Here is a 21,941-nt window from a genome sequence, read left to right as displayed (position 1 = left end):
GCATGTTCTCTTCTGTATACAACATAATTAGTGTAACATTTAATTAAAGCACATATATATATATATATATATATATATATATATATAGTACAGGCCAAAAGTTTGGAAACATTACTATTTTTAATGTTTTTGAAAGAAGTTTCTTCTGCTCATCAAGCCTGCATTTATTTGATCAAAATGTAATATTGTGATATATTATTACAATTTAAAATAATTGGTTTTCAATTTATTATACTTTAAATGATCATTTATTTCTGTGATGCAAAGCTGAATTTTCAGGATCATTAGTCCAGTCTTCAGTGTCACATGTGACGTCTATCACATGATCCTTTACAAATCTTTCTAATATTCTGATTTATTATGAGTGTTGGAAACAGTTCTGCTGCCTAATATATTTGACGAATAAAAGGTTAAAAAGAACTGCATTTATTCAAAATAAAAAAAAAATATTTTCTAATAATATAAATCTTCTGAACAGGGGCGGATCTAGAAAAATATTTATGGGGTGGTGAGAGGGGGGCAGGAATTTTTTTGAGGGGTGGCAACATATGGCAGACGTATATATATACTGAATTTAATCACAGTTAAATTGGCCATAACTTTTCATTTGTTGCTGCCAACTGGGGTGGCAAGGCTTTCTTTAGGGTGGCATTTGCCACCCTATGCCACCCCGGTATATCCGCCCCTGCTTCTTTACTATCACTTTTTATCAATTTAACACATCCTTGCTGAATAAAAGTATTGATTTATTTCAAAAAATAATAATAATAATTACTGACCCAAAATTACTGACCATTGTATATTGTTGTTACAAAATATTCATATTTTTAAAATATTTGCTTCTTTTTTTTTAATACGTTTTATTCATCAAAGTATCCTAAAAAAGTATCACAGATTATGAAAAAATATTAAGCAGCAGAACTGTTTCCAACTTTGATAATGAATCAACATATTAGAATGATTTCTAAAGGATCATGTGATAGACTGGAGTAATGATCCTGAAAATTCAGCTTTGCATCACAGAAATAAATGATAATTTAAAGTATAATAAATTGAAAACCAATTATTTTAAATTGTAATAATATATCACAATATAAAAACAATTTCTGTATTTTTGATCAAATAAATGCAGGCTTGATGAGCAGAAGAAACTACTTTCAAAAACATTCTCTCTGTCCTAGCATAGGGTTAAACACTTTTTTTGTTAAAAAAATATTTGTTTTGTATATGTTTCCAAACTTTTGGCCTGTATTGTATATATATATATATATATATATATATGCTTTAATGAAATGTTACACTCATTAAGTTGTTTACAGAAGAGAACATGCATTTCGCAAGTTTTATTTGCACATTTAAAAACTTAGATGCCATATTTCAACTAGCTAGTTTGTATGTTGGCAAACTATCGTGGAGTTAAAGCGTTCTTTCGAGCTATGAACCGCGTACATGTGACGCCATATGGGGCGGGGCAATGCGAACCTCCAAACTCCATCTGAGTCCGTTTTCGCCCATGCCTTTTAGTCTGATGCCTTTTAGTCTGAGTCCCTTTCGTCCGATGCCTTCATGTCTGATGCCTTTTTGTCTGAGGCTGTTTCGTCCGATGCCTAATTGTACAAGACCTAACACCTGACATTGTTTTTCCTGAGACCTGAAGCTTTTCAGTCTGAGGCGCGATGCTGTTTTGTCCAATGACTGAAGCCTTTTAGTCTGAGGCATGATGCCTTGTCTTCATATGTCTGAGGTCTGAGGATGTCCTAAAATGTACACCGTACTACACGTATCTGTGTGATTTGCACTTGATGTACAAGCGGGTCCCCGGCCCATTTCCCGGGGTGGCGTAGTCTATTTTGTGCCATAATTGGTATTGTATTGCGCTTAAGAGAGCAAACTGCCACATATACATAAAATATATTTAAACATTAAAATCTTAAAGTGATTTACGATTAGTGATTTAATAAATATTAATAAATGCTGTAGAAGTGTAGTTTATTAATAGTTAATGTTAACTAATGTAGTTAACTAGAGTTTAATAAATGGCACCTTATTGTAAAGTGTTACCGATTTGTTATACACGGATTCAGTGTTGGACAGATCGGTTGTCTTGTTTTAAATGGAATCGGTTCAAAGGAGTCATTAGTTCGCGAATCGGACGTGTCATTAGCGGACCACGGCACGCATTGTGTGATTATCCCGGCAGTTTAGGACATCGCACAAGATTTGAGTCAACACAGAAAACATGTAATCACTGGATAGGTTTTTTTAGGTGGATAGGATGTGGCGGCCGGTGTTGAATCTGTGCAAACCGCCACGAATTAGTCTGTGTGGGAAACACTGCATCAGAAGCAGAAGTTTGCCCACTAGAGAATCGAATTGAACAGATCAGGGTTGCATTTCCCAAAAGCCTTGTAAACCAACTAAGTTTCATTGAATTGTGCTGGTAGCAATGAAACTTGCGACCATAATTGGCTTCGGGGAACGCACCCCAGATGTTTTGAACTAGTGCCTCTATACATGAGGATTGGTGAAAAGATTTTGGCTTTCAGAAACAAAGCTAAACATCAAAAATTACCTTGATACAGAAACACTGCTGTGGTAACCCTTACGAAAAGAACAAATATAATCCCTACACTCTCAGAAAATAAAGTACATAAAGTACATAGGGGTACATGTACCCCTAAAGGTACAATGGCTTGTCAATGGGGCTGTACCCTCAAGGGTACAATATTGTACCTTACCTTAACCTTTAAAAGAAACGGTACATATATGTACCTTTTAATGCTTTTTGACCCACAAAAAGGTACATATATGTACCTTGAGGTTCAATAATAAGCCCTATGGGGTACGTTAGTGTAGATTGTACCTTAGGGGACAGAAATGGACTCCTACTGTACCCCTATTTCTGACAGGGTATATATGAATGAACAATACCTATTAAATGGTACAGAAAGAATAATATATTGTGTTAATATAGTACAATATATTGAATAATACAAAAGGAATTGCTGCTTTTCATAGCCTAATGAAAGATATGTGACAATATATTTACTAATATATCACAATGTATGTAATCTTATATTCAGTAATATAGATGTATATGTGATCAGACATGGTAGGCTACTACATATCGCAGAGATATTTACTCATGCAGCATTAACTGTGATCCGATTGGTCGTCTCTGCTCTGGTGGGTGTGGCTACTGTTGCTGTGCTGGTTTATGACATCAGATCTACAAGAAATGAGAGAAGAAGAGACCAGACATCACTGTCAGACCTCTGGAGTCAAATCAGACCAACAGTGTGAACTGAGCAGAAGGTTTAGTTTCAGACATATCCAGATATAAAGCAAACATACTTTGATGCTCTGCACCTTTCCTGTTCCTTGCACAGCTATTTATCAACGGATCAATTTTCTCTGTTCTCCTGTCCACATTTGTAACGTTACAAAACAATCTAGTTCAAACAGCAGTTGTGTGTGGACATGTGATTCACTGAATGCACGTGATACACTATCAGCTCAGTTTGTGAGGTGAAGAGAAACCTTTTGGTCTCAGTTATTCACATCTGTACAGCTGTGGTTTGATGTGATGGCTGGACAAACTGTTTGTGAGAGAGTCCAGCTACACTCTAAAAAATAACGTGACCGGCTTGGAGATTTCAGAAAAATGCCTCTCAGCGGCCGGCAGCGAAGGAGCGTGAATTTATATCTTTTTTACGCTGGTAAGTTGTCATGTGTCAACCCAAAACAGGGAATTTACCTCATTTAATGCTTAAAATACCAACAGATGTCCAATCTGATGTGCCCTATTTGAAAAGTTGAAATAAATTGCCTAACGAGTGTTTAATAATAATTATTGGCAGGGACTTGAAATTGGCCACAACACCTATGTTCTCGTTCACCATGTGCTTTTAGAGTTCTGTGTGCTTGCGAATCCTTTCATTATTACCAACAAAGTGTAAACCCGGTGTAAATAAGAGGTTCATTGTGCACTGTAGACTGCTTTTTTATTATTGCGGGAGTTTCGCAGGAGTGTAGATCTCAGTGAACAGGAGCTGAATGTAGCATAAGCTTATAAATGGAGCATTCTTTGCTCGCTTTCTGTTTACCCATTTACAATTTGAATAAAAGTTTTGTTGGGCACTGCAAAGTGTCCGGATTTACAGCTGTATTTAAATGCAGGATTGAATCTGAAACTGCAATGATTGACAGTGATATAACCATAGCAACAGACGGGACAAAACAATCTGATACTGTATGTCAAAATAGATCTGTGCATCAATTCTTGGAGAGTAAATGCAAAACAATAGACCTGCCACTTGTTCCATGTAATGTGTTTCTCTGTCCTTCACTTAATTACTAATTTTTCACTTGATTTTTTTTAAATAAAATGTTAACGTAAATTTTTTTTTGAAGAGTACATTATTTAAATGTATTATTATAATTATCATCATCATAAATAAACTCATTTAATTAAATAAATATTTACTACAATAGTAAAATAAAACTGTAATTTCACTGGTATTGTTACAAACAACCCTAGCTGCAACATATATTAGTGTCAAACACTGCAAACCTATCAGAACTAGATTACTGTAATGCATTACTGGACGAATGTCCTGCAGGTTTAGCAGTGCTTGTATGAACATATTAGCCCGGTTCTGCCAAAACTACATCGGCTGCCTATTATGTATCAATTGTTTTGTGACATCACTGTGAATGCACGTGTGGGTGTGTCTTACCTCATTAACTTACACTCTGCAGCACGAGCACGTCTTGATCTGTCTCTTTCTTCATTAAAGGTGTATCTTCATCTTCTTGTTGTTCTGGATAATCTGAAAATACAGAGATGATAAAAAATATAAAGAGAGAAACAAACAGTGTTGCTACATATACATCTACATATAAGATGTTACAGCTGTACAATCTTGAAGAAGACATTAAACAGACTCGGACTGTAAAATCAGCTCTCTGAGAACTCAGATCATATTTCTACAACATTAATTGCTACAGGTGTTTGTTCTCAAAAACCTTGAACAAAAGTAATAGAGTAGATACTGAAACTTCAATTAGACCTCATGTTGGCTTCAGAAGATTTGTCCATTTTAAAGATTGACAGATGTGAATGTGAACTGCTCCTGTTGGGCTTTATTTTGTTATAATTACCAGCTGACTGTACATTTTCCCTTATTTAGAACAGACACTGAAGAAATAATTATGATGGCTTGAGAAAGCCAAACTTCAAACATTTAACACTTCTCAAGCCAACATCAAAGTTTGTCTTGACAAACTTATTAATATAGTTATACTTGTTATTATACAATGTACAATAAGAAGAAACTATAATCACAGTGTATGATTTTACCTGACCTGTATACAAATCCACTCACTGGGTTAAGTGGGATCCAAAAGTCTGAGACCATTAGTGAAAATGTGTCTTTCACTTTATTTAAATTAGTTTTTTTAATGTAATAAAAAAAAAATCCTTTTATTAGAAGAACTTTTTAAAAATCTTAAAACTAATTCCATAATCTGGAACGCTTGGAACTCTGTTCAGCCAATCAGATTCAAGGACTGGAGCTGCTGCAAAAATAAATATATATAGTTGTTATAATAAATATTGTTCTACTCACCAGTGACCGTCACATTGAATCTCCTGAATGTGGTCTGTTTTTCGTTGATGATCTGTAGTTTATAATATCCATATTCTGTGTTTGTGATGTTTTTGATGGTCAGAGATCCAGTAGTCTTGTTCAGCTCCAGATTGTCTCTGAATGTCTCAGGATCAGCTGTTCTTGAATCAGCTCTAGCAACGAGACAGTTTTTGGCTCCAAACGTCCACAGTATCAGATCACCTGGTTGGATTTCAACACCAGTCTCGAGAAGGACATCTTCCTCAGCCACTGGTTTCGTCTCGGCTTCATGTCACAGCAGAGCACAGAAACAGAGAATAGCAGAAGAAAAAAGTGTGAATGAATTTAGTTTGTAGTTTCTACATCAGATGCATTTAGATGACTCTTTAACCTATTTTGGCATGTTTGGAGATAGCCAAAGGCACTTAGTTATCCATGAACTAATCTCTACATGATTATATTACCTACAATCACAAATCATGAAGTAAAATATGATGTAGTAATTTCATGTTTAAGCCATGACATGATGGATTTATTGCCATAAAACTCTTTGACTATATGTGATTCATGATAATTACTATTTTTCTACATTATTTATGCAATATTACACCCTAATTAATTTGACCCGATTTTTTATTTTTATTTTATTTTTTTATTGTTCATCAGAGTGGTCCAAGATGCATGGGCTTTTGTCGCACTCAAACCAGAAAAATGACTGAAAAATACAGAGATGATGATAAAAAAAAAAAAAATAAAAAAAAAAAAATATATATATATATATACAGTGAGGAAAAATAAGTATTTGAACACCCTGCTATTTTGGAAGTTCTCCCACTTGGAAATCATGGAGGGGTCTGAAATTGTCATCGTAGATGCATGTCCACTGTGAGAGACATAATCCAAAAAAAAAAATCCAGAAATCACAATATATGATTTTTTAACTATTTATTTGTATGATACAGCTGCAAATAAGTATTTGAACACCTGTCTATCAGCTAGAATTCTGACCCTCAAAGACCTGTTAGTCTGCCTTTAAAATGTCCACCTCCACTCCATTTATTATCCTAAATTAGATGCACCTGTTTGAGGTCGTTAGCTGCATAAAGACACCTGTCCACCCCATACAATCAGTAAGAATCCAACTACTAACATGGCCAAAACCAAAGAGCTGTCCAAAGACACTAGAGACAAAATTGTACACCTCCACAAGGCTGGAAAGGACTACGGGGAAATTGCCAAGCAGCTTGGTGAAAAAAGGTCCACTGTTGGAGCAATCATTAGAAAATGGAAGAAGCTAAACATGACTGTCAATCTCCCTCGGACTGGGGCTCCATGCAAGATCTCACCTCGTGGGGTCTCAATGATCCTAAGAAAGGTGAGAAATCAGCCCAGAACTACACGGGAGGAGCTGGTCAATGACCTGAAAAGAGCTGGGACCACCGTTTCCAGGGTTACTGTTGGTAATACACTAAGACGTCATGGTTTGAAATCATGCATCGCACGGAAGGTTCCCCTGCTTAAACCAGCACATGTCAAGGCCCGTCTTAAGTTTGCCAATGATCATTTGGATGATCCAGAGGAGTCATGGGAGAAAGTCATGTGGTCAGATGAGACCAAAATAGAACTTTTTGGTCATAATTCCACTAAACGTGTTTGGAGGAAGAAGAATGATGAGTACCATCCCAAGAACACCATCCCTACTGTGAAGCATGGGGGTGGTAGCATCATGCTTTGGGGGTGTTTTTCTGCACATGGGACAGGGCGACTGCACTGTATTAAGGAGAGGATGACCGGGGCCATGTATTGCGAGATTTTGGGGAACAACCTCCTTCCCTCAGTTAGAGCATTGAAGATGGGTCGAGGCTGGGTCTTCCAACATGACAATGACCCGAAGCACACAGCCAGGATAACCAAGGAGTGGCTCTGTAAGAAGCATATCAAGGTTCTGGCGTGGTCTAGCCAGTCTCCAGACCTAAACCCAATAGAGAATCTTTGGAGGGAGCTCAAACTCCGTGTTTCTCAGCGACAGCCCCGAAACCTGACTGATCTAGAGAAGATCTGTGTGGAGGAGTGGGCCAAAATCCCTCCTGCAGTGTGTGCAAACCTGGTGAAAAACTACAGGAAACGTTTGACCAATTGCAAACAAAGGCTACTGTACCAAATATTAACATTGATTTTCTCAGGTGTTCAAATACTTATTTGCAGCTGTATCATACAAATAAATAGTTAAAAAATCATACATTGTGATTTCTGGATTTTTTATTTATTTTTTTATTATGTCTCTCACAGTGGACATGCACCTACGATGACAATTTCAGACCCCTCCATGATTTCTAAGTGGGAGAACTTGCAAAATAGCAGGGTGTTCAAATAATTATTTTCCTCACTGTATATATATATATATATATATATATAAAGAGAGAAATAAACAGTGTTGCTACATATAGCCTACATGTAGATGTTACAGCTGTACAATCTTGAAGAAGACATAAACTCGGACTATAAAATCAGCTCTCTGAGAACTCAGATCATATTTCTACAACATGAATTTCTACAGATGTTTGTTCTCAAAAACCTTGAACAAAAGTAATAGAGCAGATACTGAGACTTCAATTAGACCTCATGTTGGCTTCAGAAGATTTGTCCATTTTAAAGATTGACAGATGTGAATGTGAACTGCTCCTGTTGGGCTTTATTTTGTTATAATTACCAGCTGACTGTACATTTTCCCTTATTTAGAACAGACACTGAAGAAATAATTATGTTGGCTTGAGAAAGCCAAACTTCAAACATTTAACACTTCTCAAGCCAACATCAAAGTTTGTCTTGACAAACTTATTAATATAGTTATACTTGTTATTATACAATGTACAATAAGAAGAAACTATAATCACAGTGTATGATTTTATCTGACCTGTATACAAATCCACTCACTGGATTAAATGGGATCCAAAAGTCTGAGACCACTAGAGAAAACGTGTCTTTCACTTTTTTTTAAAATAGTTTTTTAAATGTAATTTAAAAAATCCTTTTATTAGAAGAACTTTTTAAAATCTTAAAACTAATCACATAATCTGGAACTCTTGGAACTCTGTTCGACCAATCAGATTTAAGGACTGGAACTGCTGCAAAAATAAATATATATAGTTGTTATAATAAATGTTGTTCTACTCACCAGGGGCGAGCACAATGAATCTCCTGAATGTGGTCTTTTCTGTGTTGATGATCTGTAGTTTATAATGTCCATATTCTGTGTCTGTGTTGTTTTTGATGGTCAGAGATCCAGTCTTCTTGTCCAGATCCAGTCTGCCTCTGAATCTCTTATAAATATAAGTTGTTCTTGAATCAGCTCTAGCAACGAGACAGTTTTTGAGTCCAAACGTCCACAGTATCAGATCACCGCGCTGGATTTCAACACCAGTCTTGAGAGGGACATCTTCCTTAACCACTAATTTCCTCTTGGCTTCATGTCACAGCAGAGCACAGAAACAGAGAATTGCAGAAGAAAAAAGTGTGAATGAATTTAGTTTGTAGTTTCTACATCAGATGCATTTAGATGACTCTTTAACCTATTTTGGCATGTTTGGAGATAGCCAAAGGCACTTAGTTATCCATGAACTAATCTCTACATGATTATATTACCAAAATACACAAAATATGATGTAGTAATTTCATGTTTAAGCCATGACATGATGGATTTATTGCCATAAAACTATTTGGCTATATGTAATTCATGATCATTCTTATTTTTCTATTATTCATGCAATATTACAATGTCATCCTGTCCTCAGGTCATTAATTTGACGCAAAACTTTTATTTTTTATTTAGTGTTCATCAGAGTGGTCCAAGACCCAAGGGCTTTTGTCGCACTTGAACCACGAAAATGACTGGATTCGAGGAGTTTTGTGAATTTTACATTTTAAAAAGTAACAAATCCTTCTTTCACGGGTCAATTTAACCCCTTAGGAATGAATGGAATGTGACACCCAATGTAAGATATTTTGTGCTAAATTGAAAGGGTTATGCTTGGAAATTGTGAGTTATTTTGAATTTAAGTTGAAAGAATGTGCTTAAATTATTCTTTACCTATTATTTATCGATACAATCTAGTAATTTAAAGGTAAATAAATAAATAAATAAATAAATAAAATACCAAAAAAGAAATCTCCAAATAAAATAAGAGTATAATTTTTAGGTCATTTGGACCCGCGAGGGAAGGATTTGTTACAAATTGCGAGGGAAGGATGAGTATTAAACACTAGGCATCATACACTTGCTGACTTTGTAAATAGGAGAAACTGGGCATCATACATTATCAGACTTAAGTCATTACAAACACAACAAACTGAGAGGAGACGCGTGACAAATGAAAACAATACGTGTTCTAAAACCAGCTCAAAATATCAAACATGTTTGATATCCTCCAACTGGATGGAATCAAACTTTAAAGCTAAAGAAATCATGTGTGTGCCCATCATACTGTAGCAAGCCTGAAGCCTGTTCTGTCAGGAGTGAATTAAGTGCTAGGCCTATGTATCTAGTTCAGGAACACCAGTGGGTAGACAGAGAGATTCTCCCTCCTTCACTTTCTTGTTCTCAGATACTATCATAGCAACACATAGAAATGGATAATAGAAATGTGTTCATGAGGTCAAGTGCTGCATAGGTGGCATAAATACATTTATACAGAAATTACAATTGCAGAAATAGTTATAAAATGTATTAATTAAATATGAACTGTACAAAGATGCCTTGTGAGACATAAGGGATGATTTGTAAGGTGAATTAATTGATTCACCCAGAATCAAGATGGTTCTATAAAATAAATATGAAAACAGAAAATCTGCTAATGCAGAATTTAACACCCCCATTACAATCTCATTAGACCCAGCTGAGATTACAGGCACGAAAAAAAAAACAAAAAAAACAAAACAACAACAACAAAATTATTTTCACAATTCATCTTTTACACATGAAAGAATTCTTCAGCTCTCGAGGGAAACGCTTTTAAAAAAGACAAGATGTTGAATCTAAATGTTATGCTCCAAAAAAATCCTGCTATACAGAGAATTTAATAGACTATCTGCTGAAATGTTTTTCATCTAATTTCCCATTCAAAATACTGAACCAAGTAATGGACTCCATCAGTGATCTGAAGCATTATAGTGTCAGATCTTAAAGGGTTAGTTCACCCAAAAATGAAAATTATGTCATTAATGACTCACCCTCACGTCGTTCCAAGCCCGTAAGACCTCCGTTCATCTTCGGAACACAGTTTAAGATATTTTAGATTTTGTTCGAGAGCTTTCTGTTCCTCCATTGAAAGTCAATGGACGGCATACTGTTCACGTCCAGAAATGCAATACAGACATCATCAAAGTAGTCCATGTGACATCAGTGGCTCAATCTTAAATGTATCAAGCGACGAGAACACTTTTTGTGCGCAAAAAGTAAACAAAAATAACGACTTTATGCCACTATTAATTTCCTTCCCTCTGGACCTCAAGCTATTTCACGTAGTGTAATAGCGTAGCGTGTCTGTGTTGTACGTCACACGTAGGCTCACTATTGGCCGACGCTGGTCATGTGTGATGCGTGTGACGTACAACACAGACCCGCTACGCTATTTCACATGGACTACTTTGATGATGTCTGTATTGCATTTCTGGACGTGAACAGTATGCCGTCCATTGACTTTCAATGGAGGAACAGAAAGCTCTCGAACAAAATCTAAAATATCTTAAACTGTGTTCTGAAGATGAACGGAGGTCTTACGGGCTTGGAACGACATGAGGGTGAGTCATTAATGACATAATTTTCATTTTTGGGTGAACTATTGCAGTATGATCAATCAGAAAGCAGAAACCATTTTAAAACATATTACACATTTAAACGCTACTATAGCATAAATAAAGCTCATTGTTGTTTTCTAGCTTGTATAAATTGTAATACTTACCCAATTGTTTTTTTAGCTTAGAGATCGTGCAGTGAAAGTAAATCACTACAACCAGAACCAGCAGAACAGCAACAACTATTCCTACTATTCCACCTGGAGACAGAACCGGATCTGGAACAGGTAAAGAGAGATAAAGTCATTCATTTTTAATCTCAGTTTGAAGTTGATCATTTCTCTGTATGAATCATATTATTATGAGAAGGCATTTCTCTAAATTAGTTACCATGATAATTTTCTGACATAAACTACCATTCAAAAGTTTGTGGTCTGTAGATGTTTTGATGTTTTTGAAAAAGTTCCTTCTGCTCACCAGCTGAATTTATTTGACCAACAATACAGAAAAAACAGTACATTTTCTGAAATATTATTGCAATTTAAAATAATGTGTTTTATTTGAATATATTTTAAAATGTAATTTATTCTCACGATGAAAAAGCTGAAGTTTCAGTATCATTACTGTCTTCAGTGTCACATGACCCTTCAGACTAATATGCTGATTTGATGCTCAAGAAATATTTCTGATTATTATTGTCACGGTGTGGTGCAGGCAGAAGAAGACGAAGGAGAATCAAAAGTTCCAATGCAAACTTTTACTCACAATATAAATCATTCAGGTACATAGAAGAAGGGCAGAAGATTCACACACGTAATACAACGGAGATCAAACAATAACCGACTGAACAGACGGAACTTAAATACATATCACACCGATTAACAGAACACAGGTGATACAGATAACGATGATAGTCTTATCACGTGACACATCTGAACTGATAATGGCAGTAACCATAGTAACGAAGGAGTGGCGGAAAAAGAACAAAGGAAAACAGGAACCAATCAAGACACAAACTGAAAGTCCAAAACTACACTGACATGTGACAATTATCAATGATGAAAACAGTTGCTAAACATGCTGCTTCAAGTTTTTTGTGGAAATCATGATTAATTTTTTCAGGAGTCTTTGATGAATAGAAAGTTCAAATGAACAGTGCATTATTTGAAATATTTTGTAACTTGTTAACTATGTTTTTAATGTCACTTTTATACAATTTAAAATTGACCCCAAATGTTTAAACTGTGGAGTATTTCATCATGTTCAAATAGTTTTACAAGAGTTAAGAGTTTTACAGCCGGTGTTCGATGTAAACATGATAGGTTTTAAATATAATATGATATAATATAATATAATATAAAAGTTAGTGTATTGAATAAGACAGGAAATCTAACATACAGTTTTTTTTTAAATGTTTAAAAAAATATTTAATGAAAAATAAGAAACATGAGGGATTATAAGGCTTTTTTAGGTCATTATATCAGACCCTTTTGTGTGATCACTGAAATTAACTTCATCAACATGACAAGAACACAAACACAAATGATGTGTCCAAGAGTCTAATTTTAATCCAAGCATCTGATTTAATAATACTTCATGTCAATACATTGAATGACTAATAAAGACTCACCATTGACAGAAAGAAGGAATCGCTGTGAGCTCTCACGGCCTCTGATCTGTAGTTCATAAAGTCCACTGTGTTCGGTTCTGGTGTTTGTGATGGTCAGAGATCCAGTTTGATCCAGCTTCAGTCGGTCTCTGAATCTCTCATCAGCTTCGTTTAGTGACGTCTTGTTAGTTTCTACATCAATTTTAGCCAGGAGAATGCCTTCAAACCTCCACACTATCAGATCGTCTCTCTTTACTTCAACATCAGTCTTTAGAGTGACAGACTTTCCCTCCTTCACTGACAATGACACAGACTTCACTTCATCCGTCTTACCAACTACACCTGGAAACGAGCAGAAACAGTTTCTCAGCAAGAGATTAAACTTATAAATCATTTGGTCTGTATCTGGAAAGAGTACATTTAAATTAATTGTAAATGTAATTTATATATAGGGGTCAATATCACTATAAAGTGCCTTTGGTGTCCTCATCAGAATCGCTCAGTCATCATGAACATAATGCAAAATAATGAAATTCTGAGGTTTTATTATAAATGGCCAAACACTTACACACATATAAGAACAATGTAAGTGGCCACTGGAGGCCGCTAGAGGTGAGGCATTCAGTCGGGTCATTCACTGCTTCACAGTTTGAGGCTGTTTACATATGTATAGCTGATCGACATTTTTGCTCTAATCTCCGAAGCACATGGACAGATGTAAGTTAACTCAGATTGTGGAATCCTGTTCAGTTTGCAATATTGATGTATTAATTATTTAAGTTAGTAATTCCGTTTTTTTTTTTATGCTATTTTGTGAAGTTTATTTCTGTCCACTTTTGTGTGCTGTTTTAGTTCTGATACCGTCAAGCTAGCGGCTAATTCCTGAAAGCAACAAATCTAAAGTTTGCACCCTTGGTGAGCGGAGCGAGGTGTGTACTATTTAGCTCCATGTACAAGACTTTAAGGATGTAAAATGTCTATTGACTGCTACTGGAAATTGTTTTGAGTATAATGTATCAGGAAAGCTGCATGTGTTAAGGAAGCAAATTTTCGTTTGTGTTATTTTTAATGTGCATTGCACATTTATACAAATGCATGATGATTTATTGTAAAAGGATTAAGCTTTATTGTACATTTGTGTCATGCCAAAAGTTCAGTAACAAACTATTTTTTGTGTTTACTTCTAGTTTTCACGGTGCTCATGCTAAATCTCAAAGAATAAAACGATTGCACCCGTTAGAGACTCTCTGCCATTATTAAGGAGCCAAGAGCTGCTACAAACAATGATACGTCTCTTGAAATGTGTTTTTCTGATTTTATATTTTTAATGTACTTATTGTCCTCATCAAGCTATTTAATAAAACAAGTCATTTTGATTATTTATATTTTATGTTCATAATAATATTAAGCAGTTTGCATGTGTCCCTGAATTTGCTGTCCACCCTGTCATTATGGGGTAAACGCCCCTTTAAGAAACCAACTGATGTACTCAGTGACATCCCCTCCCCCATTTGGTCTTTCTTCAGTGGAGGTTAAAACATCTGCAACACACACAGCAAGTTTCTACACTTATATTTCCTAATTTTCATCATATTGTGTTTGTAGTTGCGTGTTGTCAAGCTTAACATGTCCACCCTGTCATTGTGAAATATTAATTAATATAAAAACTTTTCAGAAATTAAAAATATATATTTTAAACAGTGCACAGTCAGCTTCAACAGTGAATCACTTTGCTAACTGCTGTACACCATGTGCTCATTAAATACTAACTTTAGCCAAAAAATGTCCACCCTGTTCCATGACAGGGTGGACATAGTTCATGACAGGGTGGACATTTGCAACTCCTGAAAATCAAGGGTGGACATTTGCAACTCCTGAAAATCAGCCTGAGCCAGGCCCCTCCTTCTTCTATATTTTGGTTAAGGGTTTCTTGAAGTGCCTGTTGTTTTTCTAATGTTCCCCCGTTCTAGTTCACCCATTAAAGCATTTGTCCACCCTGTCATGCCAAGTTCCACCCTGTCACTTTGTTGTCCACCCTGTCATTTTCAACTTTTATGATGAAAAAAAAAACTAATTATTTTAACAAGTTAACAAAACCTTGTGTGTGATTTCTTAATAAACAAATGAGGGCAGGTTAGTATTGTTTTAAAGTTTGACTAAATATATTTGTTGTTAGATTTTATTTAGAATAGAATGTGCAACTATCGCATATTTTATTGGGCAATACATATTTAAGCAGTAACTTCATTATTATCAAAATACTTTTAACATTAACTAAAATGTTTTGTTGGGAAAGGGACACATTATCTTTCCACAGATCTACATTTTATAAACACTATGCAATGAAAATGTATTTATTCTACTATGAATTTGTCCATGACAGGGTGGACATATTTTATGGTTTGTTCGTATATTGTCAGCTTGCAGTTAATTTATAAAAAGTGCTGGAGCTTGACCAATATGCATTTCTAATAGCCTAATGTCTCCTTAATACAGCACATATGAAGTTAAATGGAAAATCTCAGATTTTTGGGGGGAAATTGTGAAGTCTCAAAGGCACTTTATGGTGATTTTGACCCATAGCCATCACTCAGATATTTACAGCTTTTAATTGTTGAAGAGAAATGTTAATAATAAAGCTAATAAAAAGCATATTTCTGCTCGTATTGCTAACGTTACATAACATCATTGACATGTTGACAGATAACAGATCACACTGTCATGTGACACAGAAAGAAACATCATATTACTGTCTCAGTTTGAGTTATCTGATTCACATATAATATGTGTGCATAAATATAGGCCTTATAAATTAAAGGAGAACTCGGCAACTCTAGCGAACTCTAGTCACTTCTTTGCTGATTTTCCCTTTGTTGTCGCATTTTTTCCCCACGAGCTCCCCCTATAGTTGTGGGGCGGCGGATATTTCACAACACGGTCGTAAAAAAACTCACTTGCGGCGGCCTCCTCCCCCTCTCTACCGCTGCTTTATCTTAAGGTGATGCGGTTACATGTTACTACACTATAGTAATAACAGTAAATTGTGCATAAATAAAATTAACTAAACCCTAAACCAAACTCTAGAGATGTAGTTCATTAATTTTAATCAGTTCTTATTTGAGTAACAATGTAACAACATCACCTTAAAATAAAGTGCAATCATGTTTTATAATATGCTTCATGTCACATTTTTGTTGTCTCTTGTGGTGTCTGAGTTGGTTTATTGTAAATAATAGAATGATCTCATTATTAACACAGACAGTGCTAATCCAAACCGGATCATTGTTACATTGAAAGAATAGGGATAGCCTACTCACCACTGACAGTAACATTAAATATCTTTATGGTAGTCTTTTCTCTAGAGATGGAGAGTTTATATTGTCCTGAGTGTGTGATTCTGGTGTTTCTGATGGTGAGAGATCCAGTGTTTTGGTCCATCTGTAATCTGTCTCTGAATCTCACATCATCGGTGAAATAAATGGAGTTCAAGTCGCCCTTTCTCGTTATTTGAGATATGACAGAGTCTTTAGGTCCAAACAGCCACAGTATGGTATCATCGTTCCGTATGTCAGAGAGATCAGTGTGTAGAGTAACAGAATCTCCCTCCATCACAGCCTCCGTCTCTGCACCACACACACCTAGAGCAGAAACCATCAGTTTTACTGATCAGACTCTACCACATGCCTTTTTCCTGATGTTAATGGTGTTCAAAATACAATTCATATAAAAAAAGCTAACTTTACAGGTTGTGGTAGAATTGGTTAGACCCTGTAAATGAACAAATTCCAGAAATAATAGGAATTACAGCAAATTCACTTTTTTTGTCAGACAAACTGTGTAGGTATGCTGGGTATGAGGGCGTGGTCACCGTGGTGAGAAAAGTTTACTTTTGAGAAGATGTGACGGCAACTGATTCATTGCGATTTGCCACATAACACAAACAACCACATTTGCGACATTATAAGTGTTGGAACAACCGCATTTGCCACATTATTTATTGATTTGTTAGGCTACACGTCTGTATCTGTTTCTTCGGCGACATTCCCCGTGTATTCAACGAATAGGCTATGCGTCTAAGTGAAACTGAAAGATAAACAGAAATCCATTAGGCCTACTTACCATCCATGAAAAACAACAATAGAAAGAACAAAAACATGTTCTGCACGTTAGATCTGCGTAGAATCTTAATCAATAAAGATGATCTATGGAGATTAGGCTATTCGTCCCGCAATCTCCGCTGTTTCAGAACCGCACAGCCGACTGACATGCGTCAATGTAGCACACAAAAAAAGTCAACAGAGAGACGTTTTTGCCAACTGAGAATTGCGATTTTCTATATTTCTAACTAAATTAATGACGATGAGGACTAGCTATCCTTGAGAGGAATTTAGGGACAAGCAACACTAGGCTACGTCGCTTGCTGCTGCAGACCTGCAGTAACTTCTTCCTGGAATTTACTGAAGAGAAAAGGGTGCGTGCACGTCCTCCAGGGGAGGGAGGGCTGTTTCGAAAAGTCGTGTTTACACTATATGGTTCATAAATTCCTTTTGTTGGAGCAAGATTACGGTGTATACTTCTTCTTGGACACGATGCAGATTTTAAACCCGGAAGACGCAAATAGCGGGGAAAAATAACCAGTTTCCCCCTACAATAACAGATTTAGCATTGTCTTCAATGATGTTTAACATACATACCTCTGATCAAATTTAGTTTAGGGTTTCATGACCCTTTAAAAGAATGGTAACAAAAAATAGTCATGTGACACATTCATTCATCTATCATCATTTAATCGCCATTGGAGTAGCCTTATAATGATAATTTATATTATGTTTATTTACAGAAGTATTGCTATATTATGTCATCATACATACCTCAAACTCATCTCAATATTACCCCTCCAAGGTTTTTTTTTTTTTTTTTTGCGGGGAGAAAACTTTTTCGATGTCAACAACATAGCATGACATCCACTTATGTCAATCATAATCGTTACTAGGCAACCAGCAATGGGAACGCCTGCTAGCGAACCATCATGGGCACTGACGACAAAAGTGAAGTTATCGGATGCTGTCCAGAAATGTATTTAATATGTGTGCCTCGAAGCCTTTTATTAAAAATTTCAATAACAGTTTTGTTTAAATTATACTGAACAGCCATATTGTGTCATTTTTGTGCCACAAGCCACAATCTGTCTGATGGTCTGTTTTTTTTCTTCTTTTATTTTGCAACTTTTTTTAATTTATACTGATGATCTTTCATTGTTATGTGACCCTGGACCACAAAACCAGTCACATGGGTCAATTTTTGGAAATTGAGATTCAGTCTCAAAGCTGAATTAAATAAGCTTTCCATTGATGTATGGTTTGTTTGTATAGGACAATATTTGGTGGAGATACAACTATTTGTAAATCTGGAATCTGAGGGTGCAAAAAAATGTAAACACTGAGAAAATCACCTTTAAAGTCCATTTATGTTCGCGATTGTGCTGCATTCACTCGCAAAAATGAATGTTTTATATATTTAGGGTAGGAAAATCTTCATGGAACATGATCTTTACTTAATATCCTAATAATTTTTGGCATAAAAAAAAAAAGTATAATTATGACCCATCAATGTATTGTTGGCTATTGCCATAAATATACCCGTGTGACTTGTGACTGGTTTTGTGATCAGGGGTCACATATGATCTCACATCAAAGCCTCGTTTCAGTGCAAATACTTCATTTATGGTAGTGGAAAATGTTAGTGGCCCATTCACACCAATTACGATAACGATAAAGACATAGGCTAGTTCTAATTTTTTTTTTTTTTTTTTTTTGACTAAAAGTGAAGCAGAGTCCACACCACAACGATAATGGCAAAGAGACACAATATAGTTTGAATTACTTTCAGAATGTTTTTTTCCAGCTAATGAACAATAAAATAATTTTACAGCCAATCATTCTGTGTTAAGAGCGCGAGCATTTAAAGCGGCAGACGACAAAACTGCAGCACACGCTTAGAATAAACAGAACGATATGGTCTGCTGGTGTAAACGCTAGTTATCATTGTCGGCATAGGCCTAGTTATCTTTGTAGATATCGTTCTTGGTGTGAATGGGCCTTTAGTCTGTGACAAAGTATATTTCTGTTTGTTTTCCAGATGTGACAGATGCAGTGAAGTCAGTGTCAGTGATGGAGGGAGATTCTGTCACTCTAAACACTGATGTTACTGAAACACAGCAATATTTGATGATACAGTGGACGTTTGGAAGCACAAGAATCGCTGAAGTCAACAGACTCACACAATCCAGATCTACATATGATGAGAGATTCAGAAACAGACTGAAACTGGATGATCAAACCGGATCTCTGACCATCACAAACATCAGAACCACAGACTCTGGACTTTATCAACTAACAATTAATTCTCAGTGGAGAGACCAAATACACAAGTTTCAATGTTACTGTCATTGGTGAGTTGACCATTATGGTTTAATTTACTGACCATTCTTCATTTGAAATATATCTTTGTCATTGTAATGTTTTAATTTTTTTGCTTTCTATTCTTTTCAATATTCCTTACATCCACTTCTTATGATATTGACTGCTTTAATTAAGTGTGTGAGACTGACATCACAGTTATCTATCATTATCAGTGACTCCACAATATTCTTCATCATCAGAAATATCATCAAGCTCAAATTGTGTGACGTCCAGCTGGGCTGTGAACAATTCAACCGTCAACCAGACTGAGGATGCCAACATTACTGAACTCTATCAGCCAAGTTCAGGTACATAACTGATGATATTAGTGTTTATTTACAGAGCAGAACTCTGTTAGATGTGTTCAGGTCAATCAGTGTGATATTAGTTTTTCACTCTGTAATTCACTGTTAGTTCATAGTGGCCTGTGTAATGGAGCTAGTAAGAGCTGTGCATGTAAACCTCGCTCCCCTGATCAAGTCAAGTCAAGTCAAGTCATCTTCATTTATATAGCGCTTTTAACAATGTAGATTGTCTCAAAGCAGCTTTACAGAGATAAATGTATAATTTAACGTAAGATTGTTTTGGCTTTATAGCGGTTCTTTAATAAAGTTATTTTCCAGCTAAAGTTGGTTTTGATTGATTCGCTTCCGTCGCAACGATCATTTGTTATTAAATTAGGGGCCGCCAAGACGACACCATTCTCTCTACACAGACTTCAGGGCTCTCAAGTTTTGAACTGAGTTCAGAGTGAGATTTTGGCGGCGGCAGCAGGGGTTTGGTGGGGACGGGTGTCTGATCTCATAAATGACACATATTCGTACAAATAAAACACAGTAATTTGCACAGTAATCTGCACAGTCATTTTAAAAAATCTAAACATGTTAATAAAAACATTACTATTAGTACTCTTATAAAATTCAATCAGGCAGTCATACATTTGACAATTTTATATATATGAATGTCAAGAATTCAGAAGTGTAGGTAGGCTATATATAAATAATATACAATTAAATTATGTTTATTTTAAATGTATTGTGCAGGCTAGGTATAAAAAATATATGCTTTTAATAATCTTTCAGTGCGCAAAACCATGATAATATGAAACGCTTCAAAACAGAGCGCACAAAGTGCGTATGCGCATCGCGGGTGCAGAATGATGTGCTCAAAGCAACATGGAGTCTCACGGTGCTGATCCACTTGTCCGTGCAACACTTCTGTCGCGCCGCGCTCCACTATATTCCTATGGGTGACGTCAAGCGACTTTGTCGCACCCGCAAAGCATTCCGGGAAGGCGGCGCTTCATTTGAAAAAATGCTGCGCGTCAAAAAGCTGGCCGATGCCCATCTTTATGCAAATGAAGTCCGTTAAACGCGACGCGTCTATCCAATAGAAGTAGAGCATATGGAGACGGAGGGAAGTCTCTCGCAGGTCCTCTGTTCTAATACGCTACATTTCCCACTCGGTCAAAACCACGCCCATAGCGGTTAACGCCCATCAACGTACCAATGTGGGGAGGCGTCGCGACACCACGCGACAGTCGTGTCGGACAAGTGGATCAGCACCGTCAGTGTTCAGCGCTGCGCTGCACAAGTGCGCTTTTAAAAGTTCACAGCACAACGCGAAGAAATGTCGAGCGCACAAATCCTAGTGTATATCTGTCCAACAGTTTATTGATCATTTGTTTCTTCACAGTTTTAAATTCCAGTTGTTGTGCGTTTTTGCCGTTTATAGTCCTTGTGATGTGTGTGATCTAACAGGCACACGGTAGCGAGTCGTTTAAAAACAGCAACAAACTCCAACAAAATAATGTAATTTTATGCAAATCCACAGCCTTTTATCTACAGATCAAGCATTATAATGTGAATATCATATTGGAGAGAGTTTTACCGTGCATCCTGCTGTAACCGGACGAGGCGCGCGCGCTGTTTGAATACTGAATGGAGAATGATTGACAGCCGCAGCGCAGAGAAGGGAAAACGAGTTTCCATAAACTTTAATTTAATGATGTAAATAGACTTATGTACCTCACATTAAGCTATGGAATGGCTTCAGATGACTTTGTGAAATTATAAATCAGACCTGACCCTCTCTGACCTAAGTCACCCAAACTGACGTGTGTCGCTGTCGCACGAGCCTGTGAAAATCTTACCCAGATACAGCTATTTTCTGATTGGCTGTTCGGTAGCTATATTTTTTTTATTTGATTAGCTGGTGCGTGTCAGGGCCTTTAAAGCTCTATGAGGAACTCACTTGATTCCTCTACCTGTTTCACTGTTTAAAAAATAGCACCGCAACTTGGTGGGCGTTATCCTCGTAATGTCTCTGCGTGAGAAATACAAGGTGTGGCGTGTGAGCGTGTGAACGGGTTGAAATGCGTGTGTCTCACGCCCAATGCGTGAGACTTGAGAGCCCTGCAGACTTTAAACGCGAACCTGTGAGATACGCTGA

At 36.4% G+C, this 21,941-nt stretch overlaps 1 protein-coding gene and 1 long non-coding RNA gene across 3 annotated transcripts in view; one reads left to right on the top strand and one right to left on the bottom strand.

The window, feature by feature from the left end:
* Positions 1–1,089: 1,089 nt before the first annotated feature.
* On the bottom strand, positions 1,090–17,501 carry LOC311085728 (uncharacterized protein). 2 transcript variants are annotated; one of them, XM_084118322.1, is made up of 8 exons: positions 17,149–17,501; positions 16,347–16,667; positions 13,051–13,371; positions 11,588–11,698; positions 8,806–9,093; positions 5,631–5,915; positions 4,740–4,832; positions 1,090–3,229 (listed from the first exon to the last, which is right to left on the bottom strand). In XM_084118322.1, the coding sequence occupies exons 1-7, from the start codon at positions 17,183–17,185 to the stop codon at positions 4,744–4,746; spliced, it is 1,452 nt and encodes a 483-aa protein (XP_083974448.1). In that variant the 5' UTR covers positions 17,186–17,501; the 3' UTR covers positions 1,090–3,229; positions 4,740–4,743. The 2 variants fall into 2 exon arrangements, with proteins under 2 accessions (XP_083974448.1, XP_083974449.1); XM_084118323.1 differs by having other exon boundaries at positions 4,753–4,832.
* The window catches only part of LOC311085736, a 21,992-nt gene continuing 13,769 nt past the window's right edge, over positions 13,719–21,941 (top strand). Inside the window, exons 1-3 of the long non-coding RNA XR_014606925.1 lie at positions 13,719–13,958; positions 19,168–19,480; positions 19,691–19,798. This is a non-coding gene — a long non-coding RNA (uncharacterized lncRNA). The remainder of the gene's footprint in view (positions 13,959–19,167; positions 19,481–19,690; positions 19,799–21,941) is intronic.

Source organism: Abramis brama (assembly GCF_963993115.1).
Source record: "Abramis brama genome assembly, chromosome: 6".
Classification (NCBI taxonomy): domain Eukaryota; kingdom Metazoa; phylum Chordata; class Actinopteri; order Cypriniformes; family Leuciscidae; genus Abramis; species Abramis brama.
Note: the sequence above shows the minus strand (reverse complement) of the source record. Positions and strands in the feature narration are given on the sequence as shown.

What these genes read in the sequence shown, in the direction of transcription:
- LOC311085728 (XM_084118322.1), bottom strand. Translation starts at nt 17,185, where the DNA reads ATGTTTTTGTTCTTTCTATTGTTGTTTTTCATGGATG. An exon ending in ATTCCTTCTTTCTGTCAATG is followed by an intron (nt 11,699 to 13,050) that starts GTGAGTCTTTAT and finishes TACCTGTTCCAG; the next exon opens with ATCCGGTTCTGTCTCCAGGT. An exon ending in ATTCATTGTGCTCGCCCCTG is followed by an intron (nt 5,916 to 8,805) that starts GTGAGTAGAACA and finishes TGTGACATGAAG; the next exon opens with CCGAGACGAAACCAGTGGCT.